At 39.3% G+C, this 26061-nt stretch overlaps 1 protein-coding gene across 7 annotated transcripts in view; it reads right to left on the bottom strand.

Annotated features, from left to right (window-relative positions):
- Window positions 1–18442, bottom strand: part of LOC131246548 (uncharacterized) — a 28681-nt gene extending 10239 nt beyond the window's left edge. Inside the window, exons 1-3 of one of the 7 annotated variants that reach the window (XM_058246794.1) lie at window positions 18288–18442; window positions 8441–8813; window positions 5860–8025 (exon numbers count right to left, since the gene is read on the bottom strand). In XM_058246794.1, coding sequence (XP_058102777.1) covers window positions 5985–8025; window positions 8441–8781 — 2382 coding nt within the window. In that variant the 5' untranslated portion in view covers window positions 8782–8813; window positions 18288–18442 and the 3' untranslated portion in view covers window positions 5860–5984. Of the gene's footprint in view, window positions 1–1458; window positions 1643–5859; window positions 8026–8440; window positions 11484–12939; window positions 13121–17712; window positions 17747–18287 lie in introns of those variants that run through there. The other 6 variants (XM_058246795.1, XM_058246793.1, XM_058246792.1 and 3 more) reach the window with 6 other exon arrangements.
- Window positions 18443–26061: the final 7619 nt, after the last annotated feature.

The raw sequence follows: 26061 nt of genomic DNA, 5'->3' as shown, positions 1-26061 counted from the left end.
AGAAATAAGTCATTCCCATTGTTTAAGCAATTCGAGTTTATATACGGAAGGGAGTTATGCATGAACTCCAGTTGATCTTAATGAAGAAGATGTTATCCTAATTCGTGCCTTTGATGATATCCAATTGTCTTCAATTCACTCCGAAACATATGCACCATTCGCGCCCATGGACTATCCATTTTAGGATGGGACAATCTTAAACTCAAGAATCTGAAGGAAGTAGTAAAAGGACTGGAACCTTAACTCGAGGGCTATCGAAGAAAAAGAAGTTTACTTTCGAATCGACTGTCGTAGAAAGATTTGATGGCCTTTGCAGGTCAATAGACAAATTTGTCGCCCTCAAGTCATCAACTGATGCTGCACTTATGATGATGAGATTATGGAAGGAGTTGGAGAACACGATAACTATTGATGAAGACATAATGTGTAAGGCTTTTAGGTTCCTTTCGAATCAACTCAATCTTATACATGGGTTCCTTCATAATGTGTCCCCAAACCAAATGTATGTATGGTTGGAGAACATTATTTCTAAATAAATGACTTTAGTTCGATGTTTTTTGTTTGTCTTTCTTTCCCTTACAACATTGTAAACATATCTTATAAAGAAAATCAAAATTTTTACTTGGATATGTTACCTCAAGTTTTTTTCCCATATTACAAACATTTCGAAAACGTGGGCCCACTTTTATGGCCCACCTATTAATTATTTTAGCCTAAGAATCGGCCAAACTATTAATTTACATGGGCTTAATAAAATGGAATAATTTTATCCAATCTTTTTTATGTATCAATCTGATTTTTCAACAATTTCCTATTTCAAGCTCTACTAAATATGAATATACAACTTATTACATGTAACAAAGTTACCGGTTATCCAAACACAAGAACTAAGTTTGTAAGTTACAACTTACATCCAAACAGAATTACCTATAACTTTCTTTCACGAAGTAAGTTACATATAACTTTCTTACAACTAAAAAAAGTTACAGGCATCCAAACAGGCCCTAAAACAACAACAACCAAAAAAAAAAAAAAAAAAACTTTTTGTAAAGCCTCTCTGGTTTCCGTAATAAATATCCAGAAAACCCCATCATTTCGCGGAAAAATTCAAGAAAATCCATATCTTTAAATCTACAGAAAAGCACACTGAAGTTTCCAGACAACCCAAAACTCTAAAATTTCGAGGAAACCGTTAAATTTCCAGAAATTTTCTAAAAAACGCCTAAATCCTAGAAAAGAAACCCCTAAAAAAAAAAAAAAATCGAAACATAACCGAGAAAAAAACCCACTTAAATCTCTAAACATCCCTAAAATTTCAGATAAAAACCCTCAGCTCTAATATCGAAACCATTCCATCCATTAATCTAAGAAAGGGGGAAAAACCCCAATTGTACAAGGAAAAAAATAGACCGAAAGGTAGTAAAATAATAAAAATAAATAAATAATAAAAAAGAGTACCTTGGAGGAGAGATTTTGGAAGGGGAAGAGAACCCACGGGCGGTTTTTGGCAAAATCAGAGGCGTCTTCATTTACGTGTGTTTTGTTTTCATTTCTTATGAACAAGGACTAAAAGGTCGTAACATGCAAGGACGTCCTGTTGCAAAGTCATTGGGTCTGGGGGCTTTTACGTAAAAAGATGGAAATTGACCGTTGAAGAGGTGCGGGACGCAACTTGAGTTCATGTAACCCAAAGCTCTGTGGGGCCCACCAAGATGCCTGTGGAAATCCACTCCGTTCATCAGGTTTTACAGCTCATGTAGAATGAGAGGGAAACGGATTGGCCACTCCCCCAGCCACCATCCAATGGCTGGTGGTTGGTGCTCTGCGGGCCCCACCATGATGTATGTGTTTCATCCATGCCGTCCATCTATTTTTATAGATCATTTTATGATATGAGACAAAAAATAAGGTATATCCCACTCTGAAGTGGACCACATTACAAGAAACAGTGTTGAATGAACGTCGACCATTAAAAAAAATTTGGAGCCATAAAAGTTTTGGATCAAGCTTTTCTTTGTTTTTTCCCTTCATCTGGGCCCGTATTACCTAATCAACAGATTTGATATCAAATAAACAGTACAGTGGGCCTTAGGAGGATTTTAATGGTGGATATCCAATCACTATTGTTTCCTGTGGTGTGGTCCACCTGATATTTATAACCCTCTAATTTTTTTCATAAAGCCCTAAAATGATCTGTAAAAATGGATAAACAGAATGGATGAAACATATAGATCATGGTGGAGCCCACAGAGCACCGACCATCAGCCACCAGGCTGGTGGCAGGGGGAGCAGCCAATCTGTTTCCGAATGAGAGCCCAAAACTAATGAAGATTCAAGACAGGAGTGGGCCACACCACATGAAACAGTGGGGACGGAAATGCCTCACCGTGAGGTATCTGTGCTATCCAAGCCGTTCATAAGGTGACTACGACGTGGAGGAACGTAAAACGCAAATATCATCTTCATCTATAGCGTCCGTGGCTCTAAGGAGTTTTCAACAGTGGGCATTCAATCTCCACCTTTACTTGTGGTGTGGCTCACTTGAGTCTTCGATCGAGAGCGGATCAGGTGAGACCCCGCATCCACGGAGGTGGGTGGGACCCCTGACTGTGCTGCCCACTGTGATGCATGTGACTACATCCACGCCGTCCATTCATTTTGAAAGCTTATTTCAGGGCATGATCTGAAGTAGCTTCGAATCTGAAATGGACCATGGTACAGGAAACAGTGGTGATTGACCATTGAAAACTTTTTGTGGGCTATAAAAGCTTTAGATCTTATAATTATGTGGTCTCTTTTTATCCATGTGTTTGTGATCTTATCAAATGGCAAACAAACATTATGGTGGAATTCATAAAGTTTTTAACGGTGCAGATTCAATCACAATTGTTTCCTGTGGTGTGGTCTACCTAAGATTTGATTCAGCATCGTTTTTGGGCTCATGACCTAAAAAGATCTTTCAAAATGGTTAGGCAGTGTGGATTTAAGGCACATGAATCACCATAAGCCTCACATTCAGGGGTCTCACCCACATTCGAGGCATATACATCGTTGTGAGCTCCACATACATCATTCAAAGTCTCACTTAATCCACTCCATTTCCAGGAACTTCTTGTAACACCTGTTCAAGGGATGTATCATGTATCCACACCGTCCATCCATTTTTTGAGAACATTTTAACATATAACACCAAAAATGAAGCAGATCCAATTATCAAGTGGACCATAACATAAGAAACAGTGATGATTGACTATACTACCATTAAAAACTTCTTAGGAAGTAACTTAATGTTTCTTTATGGCTTATTTAATATCCGATCAGTTGATAAGGTCACGTAAGCCTAGATAAAGGTAAAAAACAAATATCAGCTTTATCTAAAACTTTAGTGGCTCATTAATGGTTAATCACCACAATTTATTATGGTATGGTCCACCTGATAATTGGATATGCTTCATTTTTGAATAATGTCTTTAAATGATATGAAAAAAATGGATGGACGGTTTGGGTACATGATAAGTAAATCAAAGTGGGCTCCGCTGTAACCCCGTGGTAAGTGGAAAGGCATGGGAATAAACTCTAGGGCAACCGTAATAAGTTGTGTCTTATCCACGTGGTTCATCCATTTTATCAGCTAAGTTTATGGGATTAACTCAAAATTAAAGCATATTTAATGTTGTGAAAATTATTGATAAAAAATTATTTTAAATAGACAAATATATATGTATATTAAAAATTGTCCGAAAAACTTTAGTTTTTTTGGTGTTTTAGGAATAGTCCCGTGTAGAAGAAAATAATGTGGTTATATATGGGGTGTGGAGTACTTTATCATTTGCTTGGTAGATTCATAGAGTATTAGGACTTGCGTGTCTGAGTATTGGAATACTCACACACAGGCTCGGTGCAAGGGCATGGGCATGTTGAGATGGTGTGGTTGTAGAGACGTGCTAGTGGTGAGTGGTTTGAATGAAAAAATCCGTCTCCTATAAAAACTAAAACTAAACCTTTGAGAAAGGTTTAACTACACATGTAGCATTAAACTGTTACATGTAGTTCGTTGGACCATCACTAATAGCCAAAAACAATCATATGAAGTTATGACCCTATCCTGTATAAACGGTGCCTGAGTGGTTCATTAGACCATCACCAACAACTCGGACTATTCTCACATACGACTTAAGAAGATGAGCAACAATGACCAGTGATCAAGTCAACTAGGTTCAATACAAACCTTAGCCAGCAGTCCTCCATAAATATACCAAAGTAGTGGTGTAAACTAACAATAATTTTTTAATTTTCTCTATGATCTAGGATTTTATTTCATTTATCTGCCAGAAAGAAATTTGTGCACATAGAGTTCCATTCATGGTTTTTGGTGTTTGTTGAACCCAAAACCACATATACAAGCTTGTCGTATCTTATAAGTTATTTGCCTGTAACCTATCAGCATTCTCAATCACTCTGAGAATAGGCGAATAACATTTTAAGGACAACATGATCATACATGCTTCAACTTGTTGAATAACGTTTTACGGACAACATGATTACAGGTGCTTCAGCTTATACATAACATTTTGGTTTCTTGACTATTTTACATAAACTGTAAAACTGTAATAAAAAGTCATTTAAAATTTATTGAATATCTTAAAATGACTCGTAGCTTAGCAAAAAAGCTTTACTATTTTACTTTTTGCGGAAGGGAAAGAGAGAGAGAGAGAGAGAGAGAGAGAGAGAGAACGGGATCGAAGGTAGGCTTCACATGATAGACACTCAATATCAAGGTGGACCCCATGGAATGGGCAGCAAGGTGGCCAGCGTGACAGACTCTGATGGCTGGTCCACATTCAAGGCAGGCCATGTATGATGGACGGCTGACTTAAAAGTTATGCCCCACATGATGGATAGCCCATATTAAAAGTGGGCCCCCACATGAGGGTTGATCCACATCCAATGTCCAACACGATGGACACATCCAAGGTGGGACCTGCATAATAGATAACCCACATCGAAGGTGAGCCTCACAAATTGGATGGTCCACAATGAAGGTATGCTCCACATAATGGACAATTCACATTGAAGATAGGCCCATCATAATGAATGATGCACATCAAAGATGGCCCCACATGATGGATGGTTGATATTAAAGGTGGACCCCACATGATGAATGACCCCGACTTATGATCCAGATGCGCCTCAACTCCTGAGAACTAGAGGTGTACACGAACCAAGCTAGCTCGGTTAGCTCGCTCGACTCGACTCGAAAAAGCTCAATTCGACTCGGTTCGAAGCTGAGTCCGAGCGAGTCGAGCTGATTTTTTTTAGCTCAAAAATGAGTTCGAGCTGGCCCCCAGCTCGACTCGACTTGGATCGAACCCAGCTCGAATCAAACTCGGATTGAACCAGTTCGGCAGTTACTTTGATATTGATGTTGCTCACCAAGTGCTTGAAGAAATGACTCAAAGAAGTGTGGTTGGTGGCAAGGAAGGTATGTATATGAAACCAACACCTTTTTTTTTCTTGATTTTTATGTTGCTTAGAAGCTGTTTAATAAAGTACCTGTAAAATCCATTGTTGCTGTCTCAAATACAGTGATATTTTGAAGGTGCAGTCCAGGTGTTTGTGAAAATGCTGCAATGGCGAACTCAGCTTGAACTGGCCTGAGCTGCTGACTGAACCGAACCGAGCTGGCCAGTCAGGCTCAAGGACCGAGCCGAGCTGAGCCGAGTTCAAGCTGAGGTCAGCTAGTGGCCGAACCGGCCTCAGCTCGACTCGGTTCAACTCGTTGTACACCCCTACTGAGAACTCAGTCCCATATTTCACAATCAAGAGTGCTGAGTTCATTTTGGTCAAAAGATCCAAGGGTCGATCTTCAGTCTGGTTTTAACCATCTAAATACTCAAACAACAATACAATCACCCCAAGGCATTAGTATTTACATCCAACTAAATAGCTCCTAAATACAACTGAAATTAACACTTGTGATTTCACTATAACACACCTCTGCACCTCCTCTTGTTGTGCCCGCACCCACCACACTGACTGCAATGGTGAAGAAGCTTCAGCCTCTTACTCGGATCAAGCACTTCTGTCTGCTTCGATTTTGGCCTGCCACGTGGACGGTGTGGACGATGGCTGCGGGGTGGACGAACAATCAGCTCGGTGTTAGAATCCTCACTAACAGGATTTCCTATATCCGGTATTGGGTGTATAGATTCGGAGTATGTTGAACGGTAACAATCGACTGTGAAGTATCGTGAGCAGTAATCATAAGTATTTCTACCTGTGCGATCGAAAACTGCAGCTGCATGAACACATGGCAACCCAGACATCTTCCATCTCCGGCATGTACAATCCCATGTCTCAATGTCCACAATGTTGACTGAATCATCACGGACTTCGAACACGCTCCCTGACGAAAACAACACACTGAGCGAGTGCGAGTTGTATATCTCTAATGCTAGTCTCTGCTCCATTGAAGGTGTGAGAATCGTCGACCATGTGCTTGAAGCCTCTCGATGGGCATAAATCATCTCCATCATCTTACACCGTATCATGTCAATCATCTGAATTATTGATAGTTCACGCTCCTCTGATATCCAACCGTAGAACAACTCTGCAACATTCGATGATAGGTGATCATATCGCAAGCCCTTAAAGAATGCATTCGACCAATGATCAGGCTTGCTTTCCAAGACCCACGATGTGACATCGTGCGAGAAATTCTGGATGCTGCCAATGTGAGCATTGAAATCAGTAATGCTGCACGAGTAAGCAGCATGTTTAATCTCATCGGCCAGCGCATCCTTCACTGGCTGTGACGGGCCCTTCAACACACGCTTGAAGTCCTCGGTAAGGTGATGCAGAGAGTAGGCATGATAGCTGCCCTCAAAAACCTGCGGCACAGCCTCCTCTAAACCGTCGCGCCTATCAGATACAAATGTTATGGTCCGATTTGTCGACACTGCCGATTTCAATTCAGTCAAAAACCAAATCCAATTATCATAGGATTCAAAATCCACTATAGCGAAGGCAATGGGAAAGATAGCATCATCCCCATCAACTGATACTGCAGCTAACAATGTCCCTCGGCATTTCTCTCTTAGAGATGTCCCGTCAAGAAGAATGAGGGGGCGGCAACCGTTCTCAAACCCATGCTGTGAAGCATGAAATGAAATGAAAAGCTGGTGAAACCTCGACTCCTCTGTTGTTGTCAGAGTTACAATACTACCTGGATTCGTCTCCTTTATCCTATTGCAGAACCAAGGCAACTGACTATATGCTTCTGACTGGGAGTCTTGAAGCCGCTCCTGGGCCACCTCCTTCCCACTCCATGCCTGATGATATTTCAGATTGACTCCATACTCCTGATATATGTCATTCACGATTTCCTTCGGCGTATACTGTGGCTTATCTCGTAGCTTGTCTTTTATAATGCTCGCAACCCAGAGCCTTGTTGCATAAGGATGGCCATCTTTTCCAACCCCACCTTCGCATGTGTGCACATTGTTTATTGTTTTAATCTTGAACTTCTGCATGGTTGAAAGTCTGGAAGCATGCACCCGCCATGGGCAGCCCTCAGCTCTACATTTGGCAGTCACACGGGCATTTTCATTATTAATGTATATACATACAAACCCTTTTACAATGGCATACCTACGTAATGCATCACGGAAGTCACTGACACTATTAAATTCTTGGCCTACGTCAATGATGGTGTTTCCTGGTGAACTGTATTGTGCTGGTCGTTTATCATTGCCAACAGCAGCGGTGGTGGCAATTGGGGTGGTTGGGTCAGTGACTGTAGTGGAAACTGCTGTAATCCTGCTCCTGGTCCTACTTGCGATGCTATCACCACTGGCAGGGGCAGCCATGACAGCATTTGAAGCCACTGGATCAGTGACAGTAGTTCTCCTTCCTTTCCTATCATTGTCAATGGTTGTAGGAGTTTGCGTGATGGAGTCAGTGGCTGCAGCCCTTTTTGTGGTCCTACTTGCGGGTCTACTTGTTCTACTTGTGGCCCTGTTTTCCCTGCAAGGGAATGCCCTCCATGTAATTTCATGCAAAAAGTATAATTCATATAGGGGCCAGCATGTCAGCAATTGCGTATTGCTGATGCAAGAGGCCATGGTTCTGTAATCGAAACCATTGATCTGATGGCCCCACCAAGGATGGGGAATGCCTCGAAAAAACTTCCAGATTGGAAGATCCCAACCTTTCAGTCAATGTTCTACATGTAGACAACTAAGCAGAGGAATGCAGGAACAGTCCCCACTCAATGGGAGAGTAGTACAAAGATCTAAGTGTTAGGATCTCCCGATGTAGAGATTTTTGTCACCCACATTGACACCTGTTAAATCAATGTTCTTGATCACATAACCAGGGGCATCACATTGGCAGGACCCTGTAATTGATCACAAACAGGAGTAGACCAAGGAAAAATTACCTGTTGTTATTTGTTTTATCATTGTTCTGAGCAATGGTCTCTCCATCCAAAACGAAAACATCTATTGTCACTGAATCTCCATGAAAATCAATCATGCGCTGCATTTGCTTATCATTGGATATTGTGATCGGAGTCCGTCTATTGCTTGGGAGGAAGTACTTTATGAATAAGGTACTCGCATCACGATTGCACATTTCTGCTATCTCTGACTTGAAGTCATCAAATTTCATGCTGGGAACAACTGGTATTGCATGTGCTTCTCCACCAGTATATGACATAGATCCATCACTGTTTGTTACAAACTCACCACCAACCTGGCAAACAGCAACAGTTTTCCCCATTTTCCGACTGCAACTACCTATGAACAAGCATTCTGTGAGGAATTTAATGTCAATTACAAAAAAGGAGATATGAAACCCAAAGAACAATATGATCATTTCTTTTCTAATCTAGACTATCTAGTCTACTTGAACATGCATTTAAATACATGGAAGGATGACCTTGACCTCAGAAGACAGTATACTTGGATTTTCAGTTTGGATAAGTTGGGCCTATGATTTAGTGATCTGGACCAATCATTAGATGGGACCATTGTTTGAAGTATCCCCGATATTATCCATATCTCCAGCTCAGTGATACCGATAACACTAGTATCAGAAATTCTAGGTATTGGCGATGTATCGTCAATATTTTTAACTACGTAAATTCCAAGTGTCACTTGTATTGCCAATACATCGCCAATATTTTCGACTATGTAAATTTCAAGCGTTGCTTGTATTGCCAGTGTATTTGCGATATTTCGAGAATATCGCCAATGTATCAATATTGCCAAAATCTGTTTGCTAAAAAAAATTTCATTTCAAAATTTTTATGGGTGCATGGTTGTATGCAATGTTCAATTTGTCGACGATAATATTGATAATATCATGATATTATCGTTATCATAACATGGGCGATATCAAGACCACAATCTTTCATTTCCTTTCCAGTTGTCAACGATTTCTTGGCAAAACATCGTGTGTCATCCATATTCTAAAATATCGATGGATGTTTGGAAGGATAGATGGAATGGATGGGTTGATCGGACTGATTTCTTACAACAACACGTGCTTTTGAGCTCACATTAAATGGAAACTTATTATGTATGCATTCTTTTTGCAATTTTTTGATTCCTAAATATGCAAATATGTGTATTTAGCATCTCCTTAAGTTTCGCTGAAAAATTCCACCATTTCCCCTATGTTTCCCCGCATTTCCTGTTATCCGTGATATTATTGACGAGATATCAATATTGTTTCTGTACCCGCAGCCAGTGAAACCAATGCTTTGAACATTGGTTAGGATAACTGTGAATGGGCCATTACATAGAATCTCCTCAAGAGAACAATCCTGATCATTCAGTTTGTGGCTTGCAAATAGACGGATAAGAAGAATCATACACCAATGTCCACATTCAACTGAAGAAAGGCCTTCCAATCTGGAGATTTTTGGGGCACAATCTATCGATAGTTAGGCTTGAATAAAACCTTTAGCAGCCCCGAGCAGGCATTGGGTCTCGACTTAGGTGTAAGCTTTAATGTTAAAAGAGTGTATCCAGGTTTTTTTTATATGTCTTTCTCTGGAAACTTGTTGCATAGGCTGATTTGGAGAACGTCATCTGGTGGGTCATTCCTTGGATACTTGCTTTGATCTTTTATGATATCCACAATGTAGTCTTTAGACAAAGCATCATTTAATCATATAGACAGAGAAGCCAATGGCTTGACGGTCTACCTAGAGATGGAGTCTCCCAGTTGAGCCTTGTATCTACCTAGAGATGGAGTCTCCTAGTTGAGCCTTGTATTGAGGATCTTCAGTTCTTGTTGGTTGTTTCTCTTCCTGTTTTCCTAGTAAATCTTCACCGATCATTTAAAAAAAAAAAAAAAAAAACCACAAGTCTAGATCACTAAACCATGGGCCTCGGTTGTCAAAACGGAAGCCTGATATGTTGTACATACTCTGGGGCAAGGATTGTACAATTCTTCATACAATGTGGAAGTTTAACATAAAAAGCAATGTAATGACATGAAATGTTCTCATACAAAACATATGTATGTGCATAACAAAACAGATGTATATATACGCTAGTTTCTATGAATTCAAGCATCCATCTTAATAGGCTAGCAGCAAAATTACTACTGTTTTCCACCCCAACTTAGTCCAAACTTCAGACAAAGTTAGCCCCGTCAACCCCTTCAAACATGGCAATAACCAACACTACTCCATGCACCAGCTATTTTTGGCAAAACTGGTACCAAACATGCTAGAAATAAAAGGAAAAAGCTTATGACCACAGTGCACTGGAAGTTGGGGCATACATCTCCCACCATCCACTAATGTCGGGTAGGAGTGGCGATAGGTTGGGCTAGCCCATTGGGTTTCAGGACCTTTCCCGGCATATGTTGGAACAAGGCACGTAATAGAGGTATGTGCATTGGATATGGATCTAATTGTGCAGCTCGATTAATAAATGGGCCTAGGTTTTACAAAAGTGTCGTTAAGGCCCAGCCCAAGTACAGGCCTATTTATGATGTTAATGTGCGGTCTTGGAACTGAAATCAAAGGTCCATTCAATAAATGGACCCACCACAGCCTGAGATTTCGGCCCGATGAATAACTGGGCCAGAATCTGACATATCCTAACACAGCCCAAACCCAACCCTTTTTCACCCCTAATGGTGAGTGGGAATCTTAACACACATTTGAAAATGAGCTTTAGAATATTAGCATTTGAAATATTTGTTAGATACTCTCCAACTATCTTTATGAGATGGGGATATGTCACATTGAAGTCGGTCCCTAAGAAAGGATTCCAAAAACTGTGATTGTTAGTTTGATTGGCTTCTAGTTTGTCTAACCTTCAAGGTGTTCCATATCCATTACGATACAGCCATAAAGGCCGATACATATCAGTAACGGCTGTGACCATTGCAATACGAGGGTAAAATGGGGCAATTGGTTTTTTTAGGACCGTATCGGCCGTTACGAGGCCATAATAACTGTTAGGAGGGCATAAGGATCGTTACCCTCATAACGGTCGAAAAAGGCCACATAACGGTCGAAAAAGGCCATTTTTTTCTATTTAAATCCATCTCTCTCTCTCTCTCTCTCTCTCTCTCTCTCTCTCTCTCTCTCTCTCTCTCTCTCTCTCACATTTCTTATTCCAAAAACTTTCCTAGATCATTTTACAACAGAGTTTGACCACTTTCACTCTTACATTTCTTATTCCAAAAACTTTCCTAGATCATTTTACAACAGAGTTTGACCACTCTCACCATAGTTTTTAAGATTAAAACCATAGGTTGAAGCGATTTGGGCGAATAAAAGCTCTGAAAGCCATTTTTTCAAAAAAATAAAATAAAATGGTATTTATGTTTTTTTTTTTGTTCTGATTTCTATTTCTAATACTTGATTGTAATGTGTAAACATCAGAGACACATAACCATGTTTATAAATTCACTAGATAGCTAGATATATTACTCTCCCCAAAGAGTGGACCGTTACATTACCATAGACATGTTCAAAACGAAAAAATGAATACATATTTGGAATATTTACATTATTCTGGATTTTCTAGATATTTTCCAGAATTTCAGGCAAAAAAAAAAAAAAAAAAAAACACAAACAAACAAACAACAACAACCACTATGGGGGCTGTAATGATTGTTACACCCCCATATCGACCCTTATGGCCGATACCCGTATTGGTAATGGTGGCGATCGTTATAGCCACTGTTAGCGATACAGAATACCTTGCTGGACTTAGAAAGCCAATCAAACATGTATTCTAGCTCTTAGCTATTGACGGCACCTTGGTAATTAAGAGGCTGAATGCCCTTTTATCGTCTCCATATCTGAAAACAGGATTATTGTGTTTGCCTTTGATCTACATGTTCATACAACCCATCCTGGGTGGAGGCCTCAATTGATTTAGCCTTAAAACAAAGATTGATTCTAGTGCCGTCATTGTTAACAACATGGAAAGCATCCCTAATGCTTTAGCATGCCATCAACATATAGTCTTATTATCATAAAACCATGGAAAAATCAGTTCTTCTGAGTAGTGACTGCCAACTAAAATGAATTATATCACCAGTCAATTCATGACGAACCATGTAAATCGAGGCCCAAGGATATGTCTAGTATCCTCAGACCTGGAGTTTGTACAGGTGGGGCCAATGTGTTGGTGATTTAGAACATGATTCAAAATACAATGATTAAGAAAAAAGTACATCAATGGTTCAAGATCAATAATATATATATATACACACACACACTTTAAAAAGATCAATGGTTGGATCATTTGGATTGTCCTGCCCTAGGAATTTTTGGGGCAGTGGAATCAATGAAATAAGTTAGTAAATAATCTAGGACACACTTGTGTATATTCAGGGAGCAAGGATACTAAATGCTAATCCCTCTCAAAGCATCATGAACTAGAATTTCTTGGTTATTGCGACCTTGTTGGGGAATCTTCATCAGAGGTACCGACATTTTGTTGTGTTTTTAAGCAAGCAACTCAGGAAAAAAAAAAGAAAAGAAAAAGGAGAACTTTCTAGTGTCAAGACAAAGTAGACGTGAACAATGCATCGCATGCCAAAGAGAAAAGAATGAAATGTTTGGAATTTTGAAGGTGCAATGATCATAAGAGCATAGCATCAAAGTTGAAAGCTCAACATGCTTGCACTAGCTGCTGAAAAGATGGCTCTTCAAGAATGTTACAACAAAGTAACAATTGCAACCACTGTCAGCTTTCCTTCAGAAATTCAGTTTTTTATTAAATAATTACTGAGATTTTTTTTGAATAAATAATAACTGACATTATCCAAGCTAGTGTTAATATCTTACTTTCTACAACTCAATATCTATACAAGTGGCACACACATTTAAGATCTAGACTCTTCATTTATTGAACTCTATAAGAGAAAAGCCAAATGCCAAAAATCACACCATTCAGATAATCCTAGCATCAATTGAAAAAATTTAGCCCATTCAATGCCAACGATTGATTGGACTTCTTCCTAGCAGCCCACATGTCTTCCAATCAGTGGCTAGGGATAGTGTCACTTCGATGACAGACCGATCTATGGTAGGGTCCAATAGATCAAGGGTCCGGATCTTGTATAACTGTACCACATGCATGAATATTTAGGGCCCTTTTGGATACCACCAAATAAGTTACTTTTTCTACTTACAGCAGTAGATAAGTAACTTATTTGAGATAAGTAAGTTTGGTTTAAGATCAATTATAAGTAACTTTCTTTTATGTGAAGTTACTTAATCAGAAACCAAGATAAGCTACTTGAGGCATAAGTAGCCTATCTTAAGTAACTTGTGATCCAAACACCCCCTTAATGGTCCATAACTTTCATAAATTGATAGCATTTGATCCACTATTCATAAATTTCTTCTTATCACCCAAAAAGATAAAAGAAGAATGTGAAGATAGGAAGGATGAATTTTCCGTAACAAAATGTGAGTCCATAGGTGTCCCAACTGTAAATTTCAACCTGTTGAAAGAATCCTCAAACATCTAGCAAAGGAGAATTTCAAGTCATGAACCATAACAGAGCAGTCAACCCCATCACCACCTAAAGTGAAATTTATGAAGAGTATTGCAGGGGAAAATATCATAAAGAAAACACTGTGGTGAATACCATAACATGATATTCATGAAAATTTTCACCCCAAATTCGTGGTAACAAGAAAATTCCCAAGAACACGCTATATTCATGGCAATTTTGATGGTGAAATAATCACAAGAGCACAAGCAGTACCTTGTATGAAAATTGAAGGCTCAACATGCTTATCTTAGTTGCTGAAAAGATGGTTCTTTAAGATTGTTAGGGAAAAGTAACAATTGTGACCGCTACTGGTTTTCCTTCATAAATTTGGATTTTAGGTAATTAATAAATAAGAGTATCCAATGCTAACACTAATATCTTATGTTAGTTGCTGAAAAGATGGTTCTTCCAGATTGTTAGGGAAAAGTAACACTTGCGACCGCTACTGGTTTTCCTTCATAAATTTGGATTTTACGTAATTAATAAATGAGAGTATCCAATGCTAACGCTAATATCTTAGTTTCAAGCGCTCAATCTCTATGGCACACACATGCAAAATCTAGACTGTTTATTTACTGTGCAGTAGATAGGCCATATGCCAAACAGCATGCCAATAAGATCATTGTAGCCATCAAATGAATGAATTTCGACCATTGAACACCAACTTTTGTTTGGCCTTATTCCTAGCATCCTATAGTGTTAATCATTAAGAGACCTCTGATCAGTGGCTAATGTTAGTGTTACTTTCACAGTACACCCATCCATGGTAGGGTCCAAAAGATGGGGAGTCTGAATTTTGTACAAGTGTATCATGTGTATAGATATTGAATGGTTGAAAACTATGATAAAATTGATTTGCATTGGATCCCTCTTCATAAATTTCCTGTTATTGTCCAAAAAGGCCATGAAAAGAAGAATTTTAAGATAGGAAGGATGGATTTTCCATAATGCCAGTCCATACGAGTTCCAACTACAAATTTCAATCTGTTGAAAGAAACCTCAAACATCTAGGAAAGCAAAATTCCAAGTCATGAACTATAGTTGAGCAATCAACCCCATTACCTCCTAAAGCAAGAATTGAAAAGAGTAGCAAAAGGGAAAAAAATAACATAAACCTTTTTTCCCCTTCTTTGAGAGAGAGAGAGAGAGAGAGAGAGAGAGAGAGAGAGAACAAAATTTTATTATGAAACCCACCAAAGCAAACACAAGGTGGGGAAAGAATACAACCCAAAGCTAGAAGTCAAAAAAGGAGAAAAGGTTGGCGGAATTCACCACCTCTACATTGGACGCCCAACCCACTAAATCAAAATTAGCCTTCCTAACGACCTATTCCTCGGAGGCACTCTTATTTCGAAAGCAACAACCATTCCTCTCCCCCCAAGTCACCCACAACATTGCCATTATGATTAGCCACCATATCACTTTGCCATAATTTCTAGGCCCTCCCCCATGCTAAGCCCATAAAAGATCTTTCACCGACTTTAGCATCACCCATGCCATGTTGAAGATACCCAGAAAGCAGTCCCAAACCTTCCGAGCAAAGAAGCAGTGGATAAAGAGATAGTCAATCGATTCCCCATCACCCATACACAAAATACATATGTTAGGAAGGACCATTGATCTCTTTTTGAAGATTGTTGATCGTTAGCACTCTTTTCCTTTCCACGAGCCACATAAAGGATGTGACTCTAGGGTGCCTCCATAGTACCAAAAAACGAAAGCAAATGTTTTTAATATCAATGTGAAGGATGTGACGCAAGCAAATGTTTTTAATATCGGAGTGGTAGATGTATCACACCTTTGGGATATGGAAGTATATCGGGTATTGTACGGAAAATATTGGATGTATTGCATAATGCATTGCTGTTTTTGGGAAACATTAGGAAGCATTGGGAAATTCTGGATTTCCCCTCTCTCGTATACCCAAACACTTTCTAGACTCCACAATCACATTTGGAGTGTGCAAACCCACATATGATAGGTTGGACTTGACACATGACTTCTCCAGTGTTCTAGATTCCACATAATAACATTCGGAGTGTCCAAAATGACAAGCAAAATCTCTTTCTTAGGGATTTTTGTTTCCTCGAAACAAATTCTTTAGGCCATTTTAAATTCCATGACGCCAAATGATCCCTAAATTAGACTGGCCTTTTCTTTTAATTTGAAAGGTAAACTAGACTGGGTTTATCTATGCAATTCTCAAATGCGAACTTATGGATATAATCAGTGTTCGAAATATCGGTATTGCGTTATGTATTGCACCCTTGGGATACAGATACATATCGGTTATCGCATGGGATACATCGGTTGTATCGTGTAATGTATCGCTGTTGTTGGAGACATGGGGAAACATTGGGAAATTGGTCAAAGTTTTCAATGAAATTTCAGTGATTGTTAAAAAAGACATCAATACACACTTATAAATCAAAACATTACAAAAAACAAGTGCACATAATAGGTTTTCTTTGTATGGGGTCTTAATCTATGGGTTGTCTACCTGAATTGATGCAAATATATTCGAAGTCTATTCATATAATTTATAAATATAAGAAGACGTATGGAAACATAAGCAATATATTTAAAAGCAAAAGAAGAATCACTAGATCAGGTTACATACAGTTTTTATTTTATGTTTGGACACAGATTGCAACCGATTTGAGAGAAACTGGGAAATTTTGATTTTGAATTTTTTTTTTTTTTTTCAATTTTTCGCAACTTGGCCCATCTCCTAAAATCTCGAAATTGAAGCTCCTAATTCATTATTTTTCTTGCAAAACATGAAAAATTATGGATTTGAAACAATTTGACACTGATTTAACATGATTTATAGAAAAAACAAAAAAAACAAAAAAGATCGAAAATTTTCCTTGTGCAATTGGGGGGATTTGTTTGATTTTTTTGCCCTTTGTTAGATTAATGGATGGAATGGTTTCGACTACTTTTCCAAAAAAAAAAAAGGATTGAAAATCGAAAATGTTCACCGGATTGAACATGTGAGATACATCGCACTACTTGTGCGTTTCGTATTGCATATGTGGGATATAAGATATATCGTAGGATATATTGGCCAATATCATCGATACTTAAAACACTGGATATAATGACACAACAAGGATCTGCATCCATACAACTATTTTGATGAATTCTGCTATGCCCATATATGTCTATCTACTAAACCCATAGAAATAGGTAAGCCATGTTGTAGGATCTGAAAATAAAATAAAATTGACACAAAAATAAATAAAAATTAAATCCAGCTGGATAGTGGGTAGTGGGATAAGGAATAGACTATATTTGGTGATATATTGTATTTGTCGCTATCTTTGGGATATCTAAATCTTGGATAGGTCCTAAATTTTTCTGTATGTCTTGCTATCAAATAATAAAATAGAGATTGATTCCCATAAAACCATTGAGTGTCTTGTGCACTTGAAGAGGATCAAGCACTCGTCCCTACTCCTGGAACAAGGACCATATCACCATGCATGATCTTAGATCTTTTGAGTCCAACATCCAAAAATCCTAAGATCTAGCCCAACACCCAAGATGCCAGTGATGATGTTCCAAACACATTGGAAAAACTACTTCCATATCTCTTTCCACAAGTGCTAGATGACTAAAATTAAAAATAAAAAAAAAATAAAAAAATCAGAGAAGATCAGAGACCTGAACAAAAGAATACCATAGTCTTCCAGAATCTCCTTAAAACTAAACCTCAGATGAGGGAAAGAAGTTCCAGAAGACTCCTTAAGCATAAAACCATAAAACCCATAAATACACCCCAAAAAAAAAAAAAAAACACACACACCCTAAAGTTTCCAGATAACCCAAACCATGGTCCTAACCTAAACCAGAAAGAAAACCCTAATAAGTTTTCGAAATTTAAAATTTCAGAATTGCTTCAAGATCCCACAATAAATATCCAGCACACTGAAATTTCCAGACGATCCAAAACTCTAAAATTTCGAGGAAACGCTTAAATTTCCAGAAAATTTCTAAAAACATCTAAATCCAAGAAAATAAACCCCTAAAAAATAAAAATCGAAACATAACCCAGAAAAAAACCACTTTAATCCCTAAACATCCCTAAAATTTCAGAAAAATCAGCCCTAAAATCGAAACCATTCCATCCATTAATCTAAGAAAGGGCAAAAAAATCAAACAAATCCCCCCAATTGCACATGGAAAAAAATAGATCGAAAGGTAGTAAAAATTAAAAAATAAAAATGAAGAAAGAGTACCTTGGAGGAGAGCTTTTCGAAGAGGGAGAGAAACCCTGGGGGGCTTTTTGGCAAAATCAGAGGGTCTTCATTTACATTTTGCTTTTCGTTTGTTGAAAACAAGGACTAAAAGGTCGTTACATGCAAGGACGTCCTAGAACAAAGTCATCGGGTTTAGGAGCTTTTTCGTAAAAAGAGAGCTCCTGACCGTTGAAGAGCTGCATGACACCACTTGAGTTCATGTAACCCAAAGATCTGTGGGGCCCACAGAGATTTACATGCAAATCCATTCCGTCCATAATTTTTAAATCTCATTTTAGCACGAGAACTCAAAAATTATGCTGATTAAATACTAAAGTGGGCCACACCACAGGAAACAGTGAGGATAAAAACGCTGATCGTCGAAACCTTCCAGGGGCTCACCGTGATGTCTATCCAAGCCGTTCATAAGAGACTCCGACGGAGGGACGAAAGCACAGAAATCAGCTTCATCTAAAGCCTCTGTGGCCCCATGAAGTTTTCAACGGTGGACATTCAATCTCCACCGTTACTTGTGGTGCGACTCACTGGAGTCAATCTCCTTGGCGAAGCTGATGGATGGAGTAGATTCCACATGGGCATCGCCGGTGGGCTCCACAGAGCTTTGAGTTGTACGAACTCCCTGTAACACCTGTTCGTGAGGGATGTGTATGAGATCCGAACCATTAGTGAGGTAGGCCGACGTCGTACACGCACGGGAACGGATTGGCTACTCCCCCTGCCACCAGCCCGGTGTCTGGTGGTCGGTGCTCTGTGGACCCCACCATAATTATGTGTTTCATCCATTCCGTTCATCCATTTTTACAGATCATTTTAGAGCCTAGTTAAATGAGAAGTATATAAATCTCAGGTGGACCACACCGTAGGAAAACAATAGTGATTGGATATCCACCATTAAAATCTTCCTGAGGCCCACTGTACTGTTTATTTGACACAAAATCTGTTGATTAGGTCATACAGACCCAGATGAAGGGAAAAAAAAATATCAGCTTGATCCAAAACTTTTATGGCCCCAAAATGTTTTTAATGATTGACGTTCATTCAAGACTGTTTCCTGTAATGTGGTCAATTCGAAATTGGGATATACCTCATTTTTGGTATCATACAATTAAACAATCTATAAAAATAGATGGCCGGCATGGATGAAACACATATATCATATTGGGGCCCACATAGCACTGAGGCCGGTGGCGGGGGAGTAGCCAATCCGTTTCCAACACGCACATGCTGGTAAATTAAGCTGAGGTGGGCCACATTCGATTCAAGATGATGAACTGCTGCAGAAAAAATGGAAACGGATTTGCTACTCCCCCTGACACCAGCCCCGTGGCTGATGGTCGGTGCTCTGTGGGCCCCACCATGATGTATGTGTTTCATCCATTCCGTTCATCCATTTTTATAGATCATTTTAGGGCTTGATACTAGAAATGAGAGGGATAAAAGTCTCATATGTACCACACCACATGAAAACAATAGTGATTGGATATCCACCATTAAATCCTCCTAGGGTCTATTGTACTGTTTATTTGACATCCAATCTGTTGATTAGGTCATACAGGCCCAGATGAAGGCAAAAAACAAAAACCAGCTTGATCCAAAACTTTTATGGCCCCCAAAATGTTTTTAATGATCAACGCATTCAACACTGTTTCCTGCAATGTGGTCCACTTGAGATTGGGATATACCTAATTTTTAGTCTCATGTCATAAAATGATCTGTAAAAATAGATGGACGGCATGGATGAAACATATACATCATGGTGGGGCCCACATAGCACCGACCAGCAGCCACTGGCTGGTGTCAGGGGGAGTAGCGAATCTCCGTTTCCAGAAAAAATCACCATTGGTTAATTTCAACACGCTTATGTGGCCCACTTGAGTGGCGCATGCTCGGTAAGTCGCACAGCATGTCGTCGCGCTTCACTTTTTTCTCTCCTCGTGCGAGTCGCCAGCAGTGCTCACATGCGTTCCCCATAGCAAACTACAGTGGATTGCGTACCGAGTAAACTCAGTGGGGCTCAAAGGGATGTATGTGTCTTATCTAAACCGTCCATCTGTTTTATCAACTTATTTTAATGTATGACCCCATAATTGAAAGATATCCAATTCTCAAGTGGAATAAACTACAGGAAACAAACGGTGGGAATTGAACACCGACCGTTGAAAGCTTCTTGAAGGGCCACAGAAGTTTTGGATTAAGACAGATATTTGTGTTTCCATTCATCCGTTACTGCGGGCCTTCCAATAGTGGACATCATTATCCCATTATTTCCTCTTAAGTTGTCCATTTGAGCTTGAGCTTTGCATATGCTTTAATTAATTTAGTATCATACCCTAAAATAAGCTCATAAAATAAATGGTTCACATGGATAATACACACATCACAGTGGGCCCCAAAGAGCACTTGGTACACTCGGTGTCCAGACATGGATTGCATCCTACACCACCCGTCTCTAGTCATAAATGGGCAGTTCTATGGGTGGGCCCACTACGATGTATCTATTTATCCATGTTGTCCATCACTTTTTCCTATCATTTTAAGGTATGTGCAAAAAAACAAGGTAAATCTAACACTCAAGAGGATCAAACCATAAAATAAGTTTGGATTGCATTAAATGCATGAAGCATTCGATACAAGTTGTATTAAATGTATGAGTCATTTGTGTCATTTGTGGTGTGGTCTACTCAAGAACGTGATCAGCCTATTTACCAGAAGGTACTTCAAAAAGATATGATAGAAGGAATGGATGACATGAATAAACAGATACATAGCAGTGGGTTGTAAGAGTCACCAGCAGTTCTCAATTGTGTTAAAAATAAATGTTTATGGTATGGAGACGCGGACTGCCTGCCACAGTCGGCAGGACGCAACCTCATCGCCAACACCTGTCCATGACTGATTAAAGAATGATAAGAAAGATAAATCTCTTTATTTTTATTTAAGCAGTGGGACCAGGTTACTTTGATAGATAATAGAAAAGTCCTCACGAAAAGAGACTGAGTAGTTTTTGTTTTATTAATGTTTTCTGTTAGGGGAAAAAATATAACAAATCCTTGAGTTGGCCAGAGGATCGAAAGAATAGTGAAGCAATGGCTTGGACTCGTTAGACGCCGAGTCTGAAGAAGGTCCAAAGTCCATACGAACGCTGGATGGAGAGACGTAGCTCGGACCGTGAGGTCCCTAACCCAGTCATAACCTGAGTGTCCCAAGCCACGAAGCGAGACCTCTAAGAGAGGAAGTGCACCTCAAGGCTCAATCGAAAACTTCATAAAGGAAAGCCTAAATCAACAGGTTAAGATCAGTCGACCCTAGAACCACCCAAGCTTTAGTCCGACTCAAGGATTGAGTCGGCCAATAGAGTAGGCGGAGAGTCAGCTACGACAGTGTTGGAGAGATAAAAAACGGCCGAGCTTCACTCCATATCCAGAAGTTACCTAGTAAAATTCTGAATCTCTACCCGAGATTTTCGGAAGATATCAATATTTTTAAATTTAAAAACCAAATAATTTGTGAAATGGTTCTCCTTTAATTTTTGTAAAACAAGGGGCATACACACCCCATGCTTCTTGAGGCTAAAGCTCTTCCTTATTTAATACATAACATAAGACAAGCATAATAACTAAATTAACACCATCACGTTTGTTTTGAAACCACTATAAACACAGTAATCTTTTTCATGATTTTAGATATATTTTTTACTAGATGTGATAGATATTTCACTATTCGAAATTATATATGTGATTTAACCTATAAGAATTTTAGTGAACTGAGTCTTAAATTTTTATAGATATTTCACTATTTCAAGTTAACACATTCATATTTTTCAAGCAGTAAATTTTTATAACTAACTCAGTCCATGTGTAAATGTGAATGGCTCCCCACGTGTGAAGACGCAAAATGCCCTCTCTCTCTCTCTTGGTTTAGTTTTGTTGCAGTTGGAATATGAGGTATTGACTCAAAGGTAAAAGTCTATTTGATTTGGAGTTATCGTTAGTCAAATGAAGCTTTAGAATCTACGGTCGACCAAAAATCCTAAAATTGATTAAAGGTCAGGGAATTCTAAGATCTCTTGACTCATATACCTTCTGCAATTGGTTTATGTTGTAGATTCTAAGTAAAGACATCGGTTATGGAAAATGAGAGGGTTAAGTATAATTTTCCGTCGACACAATGTGCGATGTCTACTTTACTGAATTTTACAGTTTTTTAAAGATTCCACAAAATTTCAGTATCAGGGCATTTAGCCATGCTTTGCAGAGCCTGAGACTCTGAGCAGACAAAAAGAAAATAAAAGACACTTAGCCTTACTTTGTAGATTTTAAGATCTCAAGTAGGCAAATAAAATGAAAAATAAAGTAGATGAGAAAGAAGAATGTAGAAATAAACTAAAAGGTAAATATGTGTGCTATGCTATGTGTTTGGAATATGTGGATTGAAAGGCAAGTTAATTTAGATGTGAGAAGGAAAAGAGAAAACCCGACACCCTTTTATATACAAGGGATGGTCGGAAATCCTTGATTTCAAGGCTATTATTTGACTTTAGTAACTTTTTTGACTTGGAATACTCGTGCTCTTAGTTGGATGCATAACAATGCAGTCAAGACTTTTTTTTAGAGCTGGCATGTGATTGCAATGGATTTCAGCGCGAATAGCTTCGAGTGTGTGTCGGTGCGCTAACACCCCGGCTAAGCTCGGGATAACTCACAAACAGTTCTAGGAGTTTTCCCAACAACGGCCTTGATTTCAAACGGCCTTCTGTCTCTCTTTGGTCTTCTCGAATGGCTCACAGCTATGCCCCTTAAATAGTCCATATTTGGCCAAATAACGACCCATCATGGGCCTTTTTTGGCCCTTTTTTGCTTCATTGGTCATGCTATTTCATAAGCTTTTGTAAACGCATAGTTGCCATATGTCAAGGCCATTTTTTGAAAGGGCCCTTTACGACGACCCCCTCAAGTTTGGTGCTTTGTGGTCTTTCGGGGCCATGGTGTTTCTCTTGGCTGTACCATTCACCTGCTCCAATGTTGGTCGATCAAATCTGCTAGTTACTTTTGAAACTTGTCCTAAGATGTACCTTGTTGAGTTCATATGGTCGTACAATGAGTGCCTAACTATATGTATACTTCTGATTAGCTTTTGATTAAATCTTAACTGAAGTCGAAAATTAGTTTTAATCTCATTTAAAATAGGATGTGTACAACAAAATTTTATTTTATAAGCACTTTAGAAATTCAACTCCAAAATTTACATGAAGCAGTTCCATTTCCACACTTATATAAGTGAATCTACCATGGACATTGTGTAAATAATTTCCCACTATAATAATTGCCTATCTCACGTTGCCATAGTAACACCATTTCACACCTTAAGAGTGGAATTGAGAATGTCAAGTCTCATTTCTATTGGTACTCTCTGGTCAAACTTCCAATCTCAATTACCTATGAAACCTTGATTTCTTGGGATCTCTAATAGCTGGTTGGGGTTTTTATTTGTTAAATTTAGAAATTTTTATGAAAAGCTACCTAATTAATATAAATTTTACATTTCGATACTTTTTAAAAAGGTTTTCAAAAAGTTACCTTATTAATTGATATTAATTATCATTTCACTACCTTTGGCTCGGTGGGTGGGCGTGCAAGCAAATGGGTCGGCTGCTTGGGTGCGCCCCTCCATGATGTTTATGCAAGGGGGTCGCTTGGTTGATGGCAAATGATTGTAATTGCTGGTTAAATAGATGTACATAGGTAAAAGGGCCGTATGGTTGATGGTTAACCACGGTAATTGGAATCAATGTGAAATGGAATGTGCAAAATCATGTGAATTGGAATCCTCTTGAAAGACTGAGACTTGAATGCATTGTCAAGAAGGGTCGGAATTTTAAAAATGAGCCCACTTTTATGGTCCACCCAAGGCTCCGAATTTCCTTACTTTTGGCTAGAGTATATATTTTAATAGGCTAATTATAATCATTATGTTAAATGGATCCCTACTCGTGGCTTAGTGGTAGATAAGAGTGCTTTAAACACTAAGGTAATTGGTTCAAGTGCCCATGTGGTGTGTGTGGGTGAGGGTGTGTGTTCGAGTAATTTTATTATTATTATGTTAAATCCCACATATAGGGGGTGTACACGAACCGAGCTAGCTCGGTTAGCTCGACTCGACTTGAAAAAGCTTGATTCGACTCAGTTCGAAGCTGAGTTCGAGCCAAGTCGAGCTGATTTTATGAGCTCGAAAATGAGTTCGAGCAGGCCCCAGCTCGACTCGACTCGGATCGAATCCAGCTTGAATCGAACTTGGATCGAACTATTTTGGTGACTCAGTTACTTTGCCATTGATGTTGCTCACCAACTGTTTGATAAAATGATTCAACAAAGGTGGCTAGTGGCAAGGAAGGTATTTTTTTTTCCCTAACGTACTGAATCACAAGCTCAAGGAATTGAGGGTACATGTGCTTGTGGTTGGGCTCGATGAATCCTTGCATCCTGATGCGCTTTGTTACTAGGCAGAACAAGTTGTGTACACCCTCTTGTTGGGTGAGATTGTATTGAGATATCAACTCGCAAACGACGATCCGTCCGTGGACTTTCATGTTCAACAGAACTGCATCGAGCATGTGTCCACCCACATTTTCAAAGTAGATGTCTATGCCTTCAGGGAAGCACCGTTTCAAGGCCGTAGCCAGATCCTGCTCCTCTTTGGTTTCGATGGTGGCAAGGAAGGTATGTACATGAAACAAATACCTTTTTTCTCTTTGTTTTTTTTGGTTTTTATATTGCTTAGAAGGTGTTTGATAAAATACCTGTAAAACCATTGCCTCTATTTGTAAAACAGTGAGATTTTGAAGTCGCAGTTCAGGTGTTTATAGAAATGCCTCAATGGCGAACTTGGCTCGATCTTGGCTCGAACTTGGCCCGAGCTAGTGAGTCAGGCTCAAGAATCGAGTCGAGCCAAGTTCGAGCTGAGGTCAGCCAGTGGCCAGCCGAGTCGAGTTGAGGCCAGCTCGACTCGATGTACACCCCTAACCACATATACTAATTTGGGCATTTGTAGACACCCCACTCAAGGCTGATAAACTTATCGGAACCTCAACTCACCGTGTCATACCCAGTCAACTCAACCCCAATTAAACCCAACCAATTCAGCCCATGTACCTACTCCAAATTAGAGCCAACCCTAGCCAGAAGCCAAGCCCAAGATAAGCCCAAAATTAGGTCCATTCACCTTTAGAACCACCATAAAGCAAACCCACACTTACCAGAGGCCCACAAACCATCTGAGGAGTCCAGGTGCTGCCCACCACACGGCAACTTTTCTGCTTTGGCAGGAGACGGTGCACAACATGCGGGGTTATTCCGATTCGACCATAAGTGTATGGCAAAGGAAAAAGATTGTGGGTCCTCCCTTTTGCCTAAATTACAAACCATACCCTTGATCTAACCATTGAGAATCCATTATGCAGCAATCTCAGATCTCAACCCTTAAAGCGTTTTTAACCCCTAAACTTCTCACTAATTATCGAAAAATCGAGCCAATTGATTATAAATAACTCCCTCCCTTCTCATTTCAGATCATCCTAGAATCCTCCATCAATCCAGCCTTAAGCCCTTACTCGAATCTTCGAGCTTTATGGACCACATGCAGTCATCATCATAATCATCCAAGCCATGTCAGTAGCGGGGTTGACTACACAAATCCAACTCCAGCATTGGACCATGAGAAGGACCCTATCCTCAATCAAATCTTATCATAATACCTC

This window comes from Magnolia sinica, chromosome 5, assembly GCF_029962835.1.
Source record: "Magnolia sinica isolate HGM2019 chromosome 5, MsV1, whole genome shotgun sequence".
Classification (NCBI taxonomy): domain Eukaryota; kingdom Viridiplantae; phylum Streptophyta; class Magnoliopsida; order Magnoliales; family Magnoliaceae; genus Magnolia; species Magnolia sinica.
This window is presented reverse-complemented; position numbering and strand designations above follow the sequence as displayed.